The 13,128-nt window shown below is 41.4% G+C and overlaps 1 protein-coding gene across 2 annotated transcripts in view; it reads right to left on the reverse strand.

The window, feature by feature from the left end:
- WWC1 (WW and C2 domain containing 1) overlaps positions 1-13,128 on the reverse strand; it is a 73,923-nt gene that overhangs the window by 22,305 nt on the left and 38,490 nt on the right. For both annotated transcript variants that reach the window (XM_055812124.1, XM_055812123.1), the window contains 6 exons: positions 10,509-10,712; positions 8,733-8,809; positions 7,725-7,804; positions 6,681-6,810; positions 5,974-6,120; positions 4,843-4,916 (listed from right to left, as the gene is read on the reverse strand). In XM_055812124.1, the coding sequence (XP_055668099.1) occupies positions 4,843-4,916; positions 5,974-6,120; positions 6,681-6,810; positions 7,725-7,804; positions 8,733-8,809; positions 10,509-10,712 (712 nt within the window). The remainder of the gene's footprint in view (positions 1-4,842; positions 4,917-5,973; positions 6,121-6,680; positions 6,811-7,724; positions 7,805-8,732; positions 8,810-10,508; positions 10,713-13,128) is intronic.

Consider the following 13,128-nt stretch of genomic DNA (forward strand, 5'->3'; position numbering starts at 1 on the left):
ATATCTGATCGTTAATCAGTTTTATGGCAACGAACTGCATACTCTCCACATACGATTCTGATGGTCTGATAAAGATCAGTGGTTACTCAAAAGTTTGAAAAATATTTTTTGCCTTTAACAATGAGGAAGTTATCATATGCATGCTGCTACTGGAAGAATCCAACTACTGACTCGACACAGAGCATTCTGGACACGCTAAAGAGCTATGCTACTTCTGGTGCATCATGCACATGAGGAGTCAAAGAGGCAATATAATCCAACCCAAATCCAGAGCCACTTATTTGCATGAAGTTTAAAGTCCGTTTTCATTAGAGGTATCATTCCAGATTTCAGTCTAAAGTCTGTATCGCTAATCCTTCAGCACCATACCAACGTTATCTCAGGGAGGAAGATGATTACTAAAAGCAGTAACAATACAGATATAGAATTTAGCAAGAGCTTTGACTGACAGGAGAGGAGAGCACAGCTCATGGCAGGTAAGGAGGCTGCTCACTCCAACTGTCTGCCCATTCCCAATTTCCCAGATATATGAGCTGTTCAGTTAGCTCCACAAATGGTCAGCGCTGCTATGCAACATATAGGGAGGAGCAAAAAACCAACACCAGGATAAAAAAACAAGTGCAGTAATGTCAGTCTTCCCAAAGGAAGCTGTATCCCTTGGAGTCATTGACCTACAACTCTTCATGAACAGACAGGGTGATAATGGTAGTTTGGTGAGAAACAAAAGCACAGATAAGGTTGAATAAGTTACCGAAGACTCGCATTTTTGGAACTCACACCATAAAAAATGATTCAGTGGGGAGCAGGGAATGAGGAGGGCAGAACTCGCTGGGTGGAGAAACTACAGAAGCTTAGAAGGCAAACAAAGAGGAAAAGCATCTTGCAATATAAAGCAAGATATCTCCAAAAATAATTCACCTGACTGAAGACCAAAGAGTCAAGGCACACATGCCCCATCAGGTGATTAACTCAAGTTAATCTCTCACTCAGGTTTAGTAAATACATTAAGAAATAGAAGTGAAATGCTGTACATGTAAAATGAGAGTCCAATATTCATCTCCCTTTGAAAATGGTTTTGTCATCTGGTGACAGAATTACTGGACTTAAATTGGGCACAGCAAATAGTTGCAGCTGCTAATCTGGATTCATCTCTTTTGAGAACGTGGTTAATGCTACAGAAGTGCACAGGATGGTGCACGCTTCCTTCCTCCAGCAAACCTGCACACATGCAGGCACAGAGCAAGATCAACGCCAGCTAGCAAAATCAAAGTGTATGGAGTAAGTAATAAGGTGCAGATCTGGGCAGCAGCAGCTACACGACTGCTGAATGGCCTTGAAGAATAACGCTTTGCCTTCCAAGCTCCGGAGGCCAAGAGGAACTGGAGCCCTGAGAGAGCCTGTGAAGGATTAGGCTCACGCAGGCTGACCTGCCTCCTCCATCACAAGAGACAGACCAGAGATCACCTTTCCGAAGAGAAGCCTCACTTTCTGTAAACCCATTTCCCACAGCAGGTTGCTTACTCTAATTAAAGTTCCGTAACCGACAGTATTCAGCTCAACTATTTTTAGGTTGTCTTAGTAGGAGTTGTTTTGAGTGCCTGATTAAGTGCAATGCTGTGCTCCAATGAAGAATTAACAGTGGCATTAATTCATAATCCAAGAATTCCTCTGTGCATTTTGAAGGGATATGAGTTTAAGAGGATTGGTTGGCATTAATCTGATCACTTTTGGCATACATTTACATGGATATGGGTTTTCCACTGGAATTTGTTCTCTATGCATTTCCGAGTCTAAAGGTTTTGTTAAACTAACCTAAGTTTTACCCCTTGCAAATGATCATTCTTTTCCCCTTCTCAGTTAAAAGGAGGTTTACGCATTCTGTTTTTCCAATAAAGCAGCATCGTTACAAAAGAAATGCTTTGCAGACTGTCTGATGTTTGGCTGAAAACTCCAGCCCTTCAGCCTGCTGACCAAGTCTGAACTCCGTCCCTGTCGAGCCGTGCTGGGTTTGCACTGCAAGGAACCCAGCAACACTGGGCTCAGGCCATACCGTCAGTCTGAACGGCCACCAGCCTGCAAGACTGAACAGGAAGCTCAAGCTTTATTTAACTGTCTTCTTTTTACCTAGAAAAGGTAGTGAGATGGTTTTTTCATTGTCATATCAAGGGTTTTTTCGGTTTTTTGTTTGATTGTGGTTTTGTGTTGGTGGTTTTTTGTTTGTTTTTTTTTTAACTGGGGAAAGCTGGTACTTATCTGTAACATAGGTATAACATGTAAAATATTTAGTTTCTTGGTAGATTGTGGCGATGCAAGTGCTGTGAACAGAAGCATACATTAAGGTGTGTATCCACAACCAGTAATTAGCAATCCTAGATCAGATCAGCCTCCTCTCTTCATGAGGTAAAACCCCAAAAGATATCCAGTGGGAGGTGTGGTCTAAAAACTGACCAGTCAAATACCTACTGTTGCTGCAATGCTGCTAAAAGTGACATTAAAATATTCTGGTTTTGGAGATTATAAAACATACTTTTAAAATCCCAGAGTTACCACCAGTCGCACAAAACCCAAGCTGAAAATTTAACTCTTGAAGGAACTAAAACAGTGCACAGAAAGCAAGTGCTAAGCAACTTGGTCTGGAATTCTATGTCTGGAATTGTACGGCATAATTTAGTTGCATCTCTGATTACATATACGCTGCAGTAGCTAATCTCCTTGTTGAGATGTGGCACTGACATCTCGCTTGACATGATACCTGTTATCAGTTTCCAATCCAATTAAGCTAAAGGTTTGTCACTGCAGCTGCTCTTTGCTCTTTTTTGCAGGTTTAACATTATCTGCTCTAGAGTTCTTGTTGTCTCACCGCGCCATGAAAGGAAAAGACTTGGTGGTGGGTAAGGGAACATGCAGAATTGCACCCTGACAGTTCTGGTGTGGTGAAGTTCAGCAAGATACTCACCTACAGCTATGCCTTCAGCCTGGTCTACAACAGTGTGGACAGTGTCTGCTACAGTCCGCTTGCAAAATCATCAACCCCTTATAAATCTAATAGTTCTAACCTAATTAATATGGGATCACCTTGATTTCAAGACTTAAGTTTTACCTTTCCAGATAATGCAGAGCTAGTAAGACAGATGCATTTCCACCATTTGGCTCCCTTCATAATACGTGCATGGGCAAAATACTCTTTTTATTGTGGTTTTGGAGCATGTAAATATGCTGCTGTAGGGACAGGAAACACTTCTAACATCACAAGGAGTAATTTTCATAGGAGCAGAAGGTTCCTTGTGAGTCACTATATCCATAGTATTGTTCCAGCTTAAAACCAGTCAAGGTATTTGTTTCTGCAGCTCCTACCAAAGACCATGCCAAACCCACAGTGCTCTGATCGCTGGAGATCTTTTCATTTTATCAATTATTCATGCCCATTCAGACCCATCTTTCCTCATAATAATGTTTTTTAAACTAGACAACTTAAGACAGATATGAGGTATCAAACCTTTAACTGCAAGATTGTGTTGTATGCCCTTCATTACTTTAAATGAACTACTGTGCTGCATTTATAAAGTTCCGTCTCTTTTTAAAGAGCATACTCATTATCTTCTCAGGTTTGTCATTATTCACTCACCCCTCCTTGGAAAAGATACAGGCTAAAGTAAAAGTGCTCCATTTCAATCTGAAGACGCAAAGTCAAGTGTAAATTAAATTGCAGTCTTCAGCTAAGCTTAAAAGTAAAAAGCAATTTTAACACTGAAAAATTAACCATTGCATCTGGAGGATTAATAATTTTAATGTTGTTTTTAAAAGTCACAGAATGATTTGAACGTCAAGGCAGTCTGACACATTAGACCGTTGTAATAAAATTGCTTCACCTAGGAAGAAAAGTGTAAGTTCATGTCAAAAGCAGCTGGGCACATGCAATCTTTTGACACTGCCTCTGATACAGATCAAATTTTATGCCACTGAGAAACACGGCCTATTGACCATGCCATTACACTAAAACAAGATCATTATGAGTAACCTCAGCCTTAAAGCTCTTATATCTAACTAGAGACTGGAGAAAATTCCTTCTCTTTGCATATATCCCAAGTACAGATTGCACCACGCATCTGCAGTTTGTTATTCTGGAATTGCAAAGTCCGTTTAGAGCAGTTAAAGCTGAAGTCACCACCGGTGATCAGTGGTACATCACTGAACAAGGACTAGGCCTGCCAAAGTCTAAATAAAAATGCTTGGTGCTTTCTCATAACTGAGCTGAGTTAGCTATAATCTATTAAAAGAAGAAAATCCCAGAAAGTTTTTGCTTAAATTGGCCTGTTAAGAAGATACAACTTTTATAATCTATTCTTCATTCATCTCAGATCAGAAGGCAAAGGTGAGAACTTACATTCTTACAGATAAGCAGATAAGCTTTGTAATAAGAACTGTAGACATTGACCATATTTTGATAGGTGTTAACACACTATACATTTCTCCTTATCAGACTTAAAGCCATGCAAACATTCATTTCATTTTGAATAAGGTAAGGAGATGCCTTGCAGTACAGTCTCCTTACGAGGAATGGGGAAGCACTGGCAACAGGTAGCAAAACCACTTATGTCCCCACAGGTGTGGCCAGACTGAATTCTTTGTGTATTAATCACTCCTTAGTAATTTCTAGGATGGTTATTTATTTCTTGAATGATAACGTTGGCCCAGACAGCCTATTGCCTCACTGGCTCAAAAATTACCATGTTTATTTAGCAGTAATGCTGGGTTTCAATCTGAGTGGCACCTTTTCTAGTGAAACCTATCTTCAGAATAAGCTGTGTGACAGCGAAAAGGTGTAACAGTCCAAAGAATTACCTTCTCTTTGCTTCTTCGTATTGAAGGCGTAATCTCACTTTCTCAGCCAACTGGTTATTGCTGCTGGTAATGAACTGAGACACAAAATATAACATCAGCAACTTAGTAACCACTCCTCTTTTGATCTGCCCTGTTAAAATTGATGATGTTACAAGTTACACTTGCTCTCGTCAAACTCATTTATTAGTTAAACCAATGACAGAATCAGAAAATACTGACTTTGATTGATTTTTTCATGATTTCTTCAAATACTTAAAAACCTCTAAGATTACGAGGCTCTTTCTGGCCTAGTTAAAAACAAAAATCTACCACATCTGTCTCAGGCTTCTATTTTCATGCACACATAAATAGCTTTGTCATCTTTCTTCTTCAATGCTGTTTGCAACCTTTAAGTGTTGTATTGCATTTTGTTTTGGATGGCATCTTGCTTTGGTCGTAGAGTCTTAAAGATAAGGGACATCCCATGATGCCCAAACCTGCAGATCTTCAGTCACATGTGCGGCGCTGTCTTTAAGTGGCTGCAAATGTTTAAGTCAAGGTTCACAGGAGAGTCTTCTGTGATGTCCTGAGACATATGATGTACCCACGGTGCTGGTTAAGTCCTTGCTGAGGCTTACACCATCCTGACAGTTGCGATCTTGTCGCACATGTGGGACTGAAGGTGTATGAGTACGACACGTTTGATGGCATCAAAATATGGCACATACGCTATCATTCTCACTCATAACACGCTAAGAGCCAAACGCACTCTTAAGGGAAGAGTCCTCATTACCGCTTAGCCCACACATAGCTGCTGAATGTTTCTTGCCTAGTAGCATATCACTGCTATAAAGAGCTAAGGGAGTATTTGTATCAGAAGAAGCTACACCTACAGGCAAAATAAGACTTCCTTCCCTTTTAGTCCCACCTGGGTTGTTCTAATAGAGCTAGCGTGGGGAATCAGCAGGTTAGGTTGCCTTTAGAGATACATTAACATTGCACAGAAAAATGAAGGTCATGCTGAAGTTTACATGAGGAAAAGGAATCATCTCATAAATACCTGCCCATTCTTGGAAACTCTTACTAAGGCAGTACTACATGTAGTTCAGAGGAACGTCTCCACATGCACTGGGTTTCTCACGTATTACTCACATTTCCTGAAACATCCGTCTGGGAGCTGACGTCCAGGTACTGCCGGGGTAACAAGGGGCTGGAGCTTTCCACAGACACGCTGCTGGTCCACAGGTCTGACTGGGAACCTCTGTCATTCACAAAGCTGTCTTTTAACCTGGCTAAGCTCTAAAACCATAAAAAGTCGTGAGGTGAGCTCACTTCTGCTCAAAGTACCTGAGCAGTAGCTTTAGCCCCAACTACATGATTAAGATCTGACCATGTTTACTGTGTGCACTCAGACTCTGCAGGCATGAGATCAGGCACGGCTGGACTGCACCTCCCACAGCACAAAGCAGCCCACAGGCATTAGCACACCATCTCGCCTAGACAGGCAGACTCTCTGCCAGAGATGGCAGATGAAATGGGCCACAGTGTTTTCATGGCTTCTCCAGGTCTGCTCTGACAGCAGTACAGTCACACTGGTTCACTCTTGACCAATAAACCCTGAGACAAACACTCAACTCTAAGCGACTGCTTACTACTGTTAGTTGCTGCATTTTATACTTCTTATTTGCAGGATCTGAAGAACAAAAAGGCTGTAGTCCAACCACAATACAGAATTCATTTATATGAATAAAACTCTGGATTACGTATCTTGAAATAGAAAATACTTAAATCACTTCTCAGAAATTCAATCTGATAGCAATGGCAACACAAAATGCTATAAAGTCATCCTGTTTCAATACCTGAATGAGGTCTTGTTTTTCCTTCTCCCCTGATGTGATGGCCTTCTTGAGAGCTTTCATCTCACTTAAAATGGCTTGTGCCTCATCAAGTTTGTAGCCACCTTGAGTATCAGACATTTTCATGTCAATTCTGCACAGAAATAAAAAAAAATAATACGGAAAGCTAACACTTTATTAAGTCCAGCTGATTTAATCATCCTAGATGCATGCACCTTGACATTTTAAGAAAAACACACTCCGAAGCACAACAAAGAACACCACGCCACCACAGAAGTTAATCCACTCGGAAGTACATTAAGCTTCAGAACTCTGACTTTAGCCATATCATCTCATTGACTCCTTATGGAGGGCAAAGATGTACAAAACCCCCTCAAAACAGTACATCTGGGCAGATTGCTGCTAGTTACCTTGTTTCTAACCTAGAGAGGATAAACTTAGCCATCTATGAGAAGTACCTTATTTTCAGTCATTATTTTGAAAACCAGCCGCAGACCTCACATGCACAGATGTATTTACTTGCACAACCTAATTACAAGCCACTTCATCCTTCCCTCTTCTCAAAGGAATTCTACCACAGTTGCTATTTATAATAAATAAGATATTAACCAGTGACACTATTTAAAATGCCAGATGTCTAGTCACACAAAGGTAAGTACCTGAAACTTTTCATCCCCTTCCACTCCACCCCAAATTTTTCCTCAGTGCCCTAAAACAATGGCTCTTACAAGTAAGACAACAGGCTGTACTGCGTCATCTGTATTGAGCAATACTGAGGAAAACAGAGTACCATCTAACTGACAAGATCCTGGTTCAAAATCTTTTTGCCATGAAGTCAGTTCTGATGCGGTCAATCACACACAGGCACCGATTTGAGAAATCTGCCCCCATGGCTGTGTATTGCTTTCAGTTGCATATGCCTAAAGATACCAGCAGCAACATATTTCAGCTTCTGTTATTCAGGCAGCTATTTATAAATATAGAGGGGGATGTATTACAAGCCAGAGATATTCTACACTCAAAATAGTATCTCGAGAACAAACTTACTTCTTCAGTGTTTGAAATCCATGCTCTTTGTACTGGAGCTCTTGCTTCATGTGAGCTACTTCTCTCTTCAGTTTATTAACCTGCAGCAAGATGTACATTTTTAGAATGGCATTTTATGTAAATATTTAGGTACAGCTCTACCCTTCAATTCAAAACGTAGTATTGCAGACAGTACTCTAAACAAAGTTACCAGAATATCAGTTCATCTCAACAGCAGCTAACAGTCCTGATGGCATCCTCACCAGGATATTATCACTAGCTAGGTCTTTACTCAGTACCCAAATATTACAACACTTTATAAGGGGCTTAAGGGAAGTTCCAACCTCCTAAGCAGAAAAGCCGAGAAAAAAATCAAGAGAGACAGAAATGAAACACAAGTCAATTTTACTCAGAAATGTTTAAAACTTTCCCAGTCATTAAAGAAAACATTAAGCATCAGGACAGGAGTTACACTGCAGTGACAGAAGCCATCCTCCGACATACCAAACTAAAAGGCCCCACTGCATGAGTAACACAGCAGGATGATAATACATACTGTAAATCCACTGACCCTACAGCTTGCTGTTTTATATTCCTCCACAGAGGCCAGACTGACCTACTTTACTTTAGTCCTTTCTTCTTCCCAAACTGAGCTCTGCATGAGAGCGCACACTGCCGCTGCTAACAACCCGCACAGGACAAAACAGCTGCCAGTCTCTGGAGAGAACTCGCAGCTCTCCAGCACTGCAGCACACCGAGGAGCCAGCATGCAGCTAAACACCCCACAGCGTATCGGTACAGCAGTATGTACTGCCAGCTTCCAAGGAAGTCTAAAGTCTAAGGGAAAAAAAAGCGTTTCAAACTCCTAGGACGGCAACATTTCAGAATTCTGATAAATTATCTCCTAGATTAAGAACGGCAACATTAGCTCTTTCAACTGCTTTGGCATCTCTTTTTAGTATTTGCCATGAGGTTTGGAAATATCTGAAGATTACTCGTGGCAAGCAAAGGTCTGTTCATACTACTTACCCTGGATTTTGCAGTAGCAATCTCTGCTTTGAGGATCTCCGGGTCATACTTGGAACTTGACGATGAGCCAGAGAGCACTAGAACAAATACAATACCCAGTTCAGCAGCACTACCTTCCTCCCTGCTCTTGCACCAGCCCCACCACAAATCAAGACCTCCCATCACTCCTGCACACCCAGACCTCCACGCATTGCTGCTGTAGGCCTTTTACCCATTTTTCAGATCTCTTCTCAGCCCTCAAAGGCAGGGAAAGGCAATAGGGCAGTCAAGTACTCCACGAAAAGTCTATACCAAAGAGGCCAGAGCATGTCCTGGATCTCCAAAGTCTGGATTTGTTCCAAGTTAACGCACTTAACTCAAACTCCCAGACACATTCACTCCATTCAGTAGTGTGGCTTCCTGCATTTCCAAAGGCATTTACAGAACCGAAGGGACAGACATTGCATAAAGGTTTGCTTTATTTTTTTTTTTAGACTTTCTCATTGAGTAAACAACCCACTGAATGTTTAGAAACAAAGAAAAGCAAAGAATGAGAAGAAACTGCAAAATGCAATGCAAGCCCTTCTCACAGCCTTGAAGACATGACCAATCATACAATGTGTCACTCCAGATTAAATCAATGTCCCATTAAGAGCAGAATTCTCTTCTAAGCAGTGGTTAAAACCCTTCTGCTTCAGAAGGTACAGAAGCTCCCCAATGTGCAATGCTGTTAGAAGCAGCTGTAGGCAAGGGAGATATTTTGATCCTCACAGCCATCAGTTTATGCCCTATAAAACATGGGAAAGTATTTCTAGTTCTTTGTGTTTGGTTGTATTTTTAAAGACAGAACACATCACGCCAACGTAATTCACGTTCACAGTAGTTTTAGTGTACTGCTCTGCTATACCAGTACTTAGGTAGAGTGCTCTTAAGAAAAGGCCAAAACCTGTACTTCAGAGATGATGGATGGGACCCTAGTCAAATTAAGAATCCTTCAGTTGACAGAAAACTATTTACAAACGTTTTAACATCAGGCACAGGATTAGCCGGTGAAATTCACCACCACAAGACATAACTCAGCAAGAGCAAAGCAGGGGGATGTCAGTCCACTGATGTGGCCAGCAAGAACATAAAAAGTCTGCAATACTAAGGATTATAAAAAAAGTTCTGGAAGACTTGCAAGAAATAAATTCTCCTCTGGACAGTAAAGAGGAAATCTGGCCATCTATAAACATTTCTGCACCAGCTCTTGAAGCAATAAGTACTGATGTTTCCTGTGTGACAAAGAATATGGAGTACAAGACAATGATTTGTTTAATTGATAATCCACCAATGTTAGCTTTTACGTAGCATAAAATACAGATCCTTAGCTCCACAGGACAGTCACTCAGCTACCTGGGATGGTAAGCTCCAGAAGGGCCTGGAAATGCTATCCGAGATGATCCTTCTTGCCTTGTTTATATACTTTGGACAAGGGAATCAAGGAAAACACCATATAACTTCATTTTTTTGCATTAAGCCAACCACTACATTTTTTCACACATATTGAAGCCCATGCCGAAAACCTGCACGCTGACTCTAGTGACTGAGCCAACCGCCATAGTGTTTCATAACAATTAACCTTTACCAAATACGTGCTAGGCAGCTATTGCTTTTAAGACAAACTGAGCAAATGTGGAGAGTGACATGGTGTAACACACCCCAGTGCTCTATCACAGGACCAGCTTCAAGCAGTGTACTGTCCTAGCGGGTTCACGACTGAGAAAGTCACTGGGTAAGAGTTCACCAACTACTCACAGCTGGTCTGAGAGCCCAGTTTGTGCTCCCAAACATCATGCAGCTGCCGATATTCTTGCTGGGCCAATTCAAGCCTCTGCTGTTTCACTTGATAGATCTCCTTCTGCGCAGCAATCGCCTCCTGGGCCAGGACAAGGTAGTCTTTCAGCATGTGCTCCTGCTCCCGCCGCCATTGCACACGAGGGTCTTCTATCTGTGTAGTTTCTGAAGAGAGAAAAGAGGAGGCAAGATGAATGGAATGCAGGTTTGCACTGCTCCCTGGAGAAGATCCACCACTTCTGTCAGTATTTTAAAATAGCCCCTTGCCCCATCTCGTAGAGGAAGTGGAATAAGGACATTCTCCTTTTTTCTTAGGAGGTGACCACTGATCCACAATAAACCCCAACGAGCTCTGCCATGCTGAAACACTGTATAGAACAACTCATGATGAAATCATTGTACAGGTCTTCAAATCCTCTGCTGCTGAAGCCATCCTGGTTCTGCCTCTTACAACATCCACACAAGCCCTAAGATACTGACATCGACTGTTAAGACTTATCTTTATTGCAACTGTTTTATAACACTGCTAATAAAATACCTCTACTATTTCACTGATAAAAACCAAACATTTTCAGAAAACATCATTGCCACATGACAACATTATACTGCATCTGACAACATGAAAGCAATCACAACTCTGCCTGCCCTCTTTGGCTGCCAAGTGGCTTTTATTATAAAGGGGAAAGAAAACCTCACTCAGATTCCACAGGTAAGTAAAAATAAAGACCCATTAAATCAGAGAATGTATTCATGAAAGCATCTCAAATTGCATTATATAAACAGAATCTCAGAAGGGAGTAAACATTTCCTTCACTCAAAGCAGGCACAGCAGTAAATCACTGCAGAATTTAAGAAAAAATATGCTACAGAGTTAAAGAAAAGTATTTTTCGGTAACATGGGCAATGCAGTCATGAACGGCTACACCACTTCCATCTCCATTACCCAACACAACCAATACACTGCTTTTCAGGTTTCTAGTCAGGAAAAGGGCATAAGGTCACAGACATGCAGCTAGTCCTAGTACTAATTAGGCAAATTTATTGTCAGTATTGTCTTGGTTTTGTGAAGAAGTGTCCAAAATATTTTTCATTTATCTTTCAAGGCTGTTATATGCTCTTGTTTGGAACAGGTTCCAATATTCAGTCGACTAAGTGCTCTAAACTGTCTAAACTACTGTGCTTGAATAAGGATGCCTTATTGCCGCATAATAAATAATTAATAAAAAAGAGCTGCTTGAAACTATCAGTAGGAATCTAATCTGCATATCTTAAGAGCCTCTTTAAATATTTAGTAAAAGCTGCCATGGTGGAAGGCATGAGCAGCTCTTAAGTGAGTCATAAGGCTAACACCGCAACACATACAATGTAGGGAAGAGAACAGTTTGATAATAATCCTAGGAGCAGAACTAGTAATAAAGGATTTTACCCAAGGGATGGCCACTCAATCATCTTCACAAGCTATCTGTGATCATGCTGAGGAGAAAATTAGAAGGATTCTCCAGCAATAACTTATTTTAACAGTATTTCAAGACCTGAAAGAACACATGACATTACATTTTACATAGTTTGTAGAAGCATTTCAACAAAACGTCCTTTATGGATCCTGCTAGAAGAAGTAACATTTCAGCTGTTGTAATACTAAAGCTAAGCCTGGACCTGCAAAACTGCCCCAAAATAACCCGGGGAAACAGCAGCTGTTTGTGCCAACTATAGGTGCTGATGCCCTCCCAGACAGCACCATGGTCTCCCTCAGAGGGAGCAAAAAAAAGTCAGGAAGACACAGCAGCATATCAGCTGTAAAGTCTGAAAACTCCAGACTCATATCTCTGTTCCTGCTCCCAAATTCCATTTTCCAGATAACCATTATCCACACCCAGAAGGAGGAACTCCTTTTACTGCCCAGTTGAACCAGAAGGTGAAAGCCTGCTACGAGTTTCCCAGAAAGCTGCCCCCACATCCCCACACACGCAGCCTCCCCGGACCAGAGCGCATGCCAAGCGCCAGAAACCAGGACTCAGGACCTGGTTTCAAGCTCAATGAGTATGTGGGCAAAGTACCCACAACTCTCGATGTCTAATTCAGGACACTGGGTCATAAGTCTACCTGTACCTATGGCTTCTTCACTCTTGGATATTTCCAGTTGTGCCTTAAACGGGCAGCCCGCTCCTCCTGTAGTTGCAAGAAGGGCAGCAGAAGCTGCTGTAGGGCGATCCCTCCATTACAAGCAACCAGGAGGAAGACTACAAAAATCTACAATCCTGAGCACCTCTGTTAGGTGGCGAAACACTGATGCTGCCCCAAGCACATAAACCACTTGACAAAGTGAAGGCTTGGCAGGACGGGCAACACACTTTTGTACTGAAACTGTTTTGTTCCCATTTTTCTAACTATTCACCTCAACCTTTTCAGTAATCACCACACTAACTGTATTCCCTTGATTGCAGCTTTGATTTTCAAACACATAATAACAATCTAAGAAAACGTTGGCCAAGGGCTCTTGATCTGCCCCAGCTACTGAGTAATGCAAAATACATCCAAAGTCAGATGAAACGACTACAGAAATGCAGGTTATTACATCTTC

The sequence above is a fragment of the Falco peregrinus genome, chromosome 8 (genome assembly GCF_023634155.1).
Source record: "Falco peregrinus isolate bFalPer1 chromosome 8, bFalPer1.pri, whole genome shotgun sequence".
Taxonomy (NCBI): domain Eukaryota; kingdom Metazoa; phylum Chordata; class Aves; order Falconiformes; family Falconidae; genus Falco; species Falco peregrinus.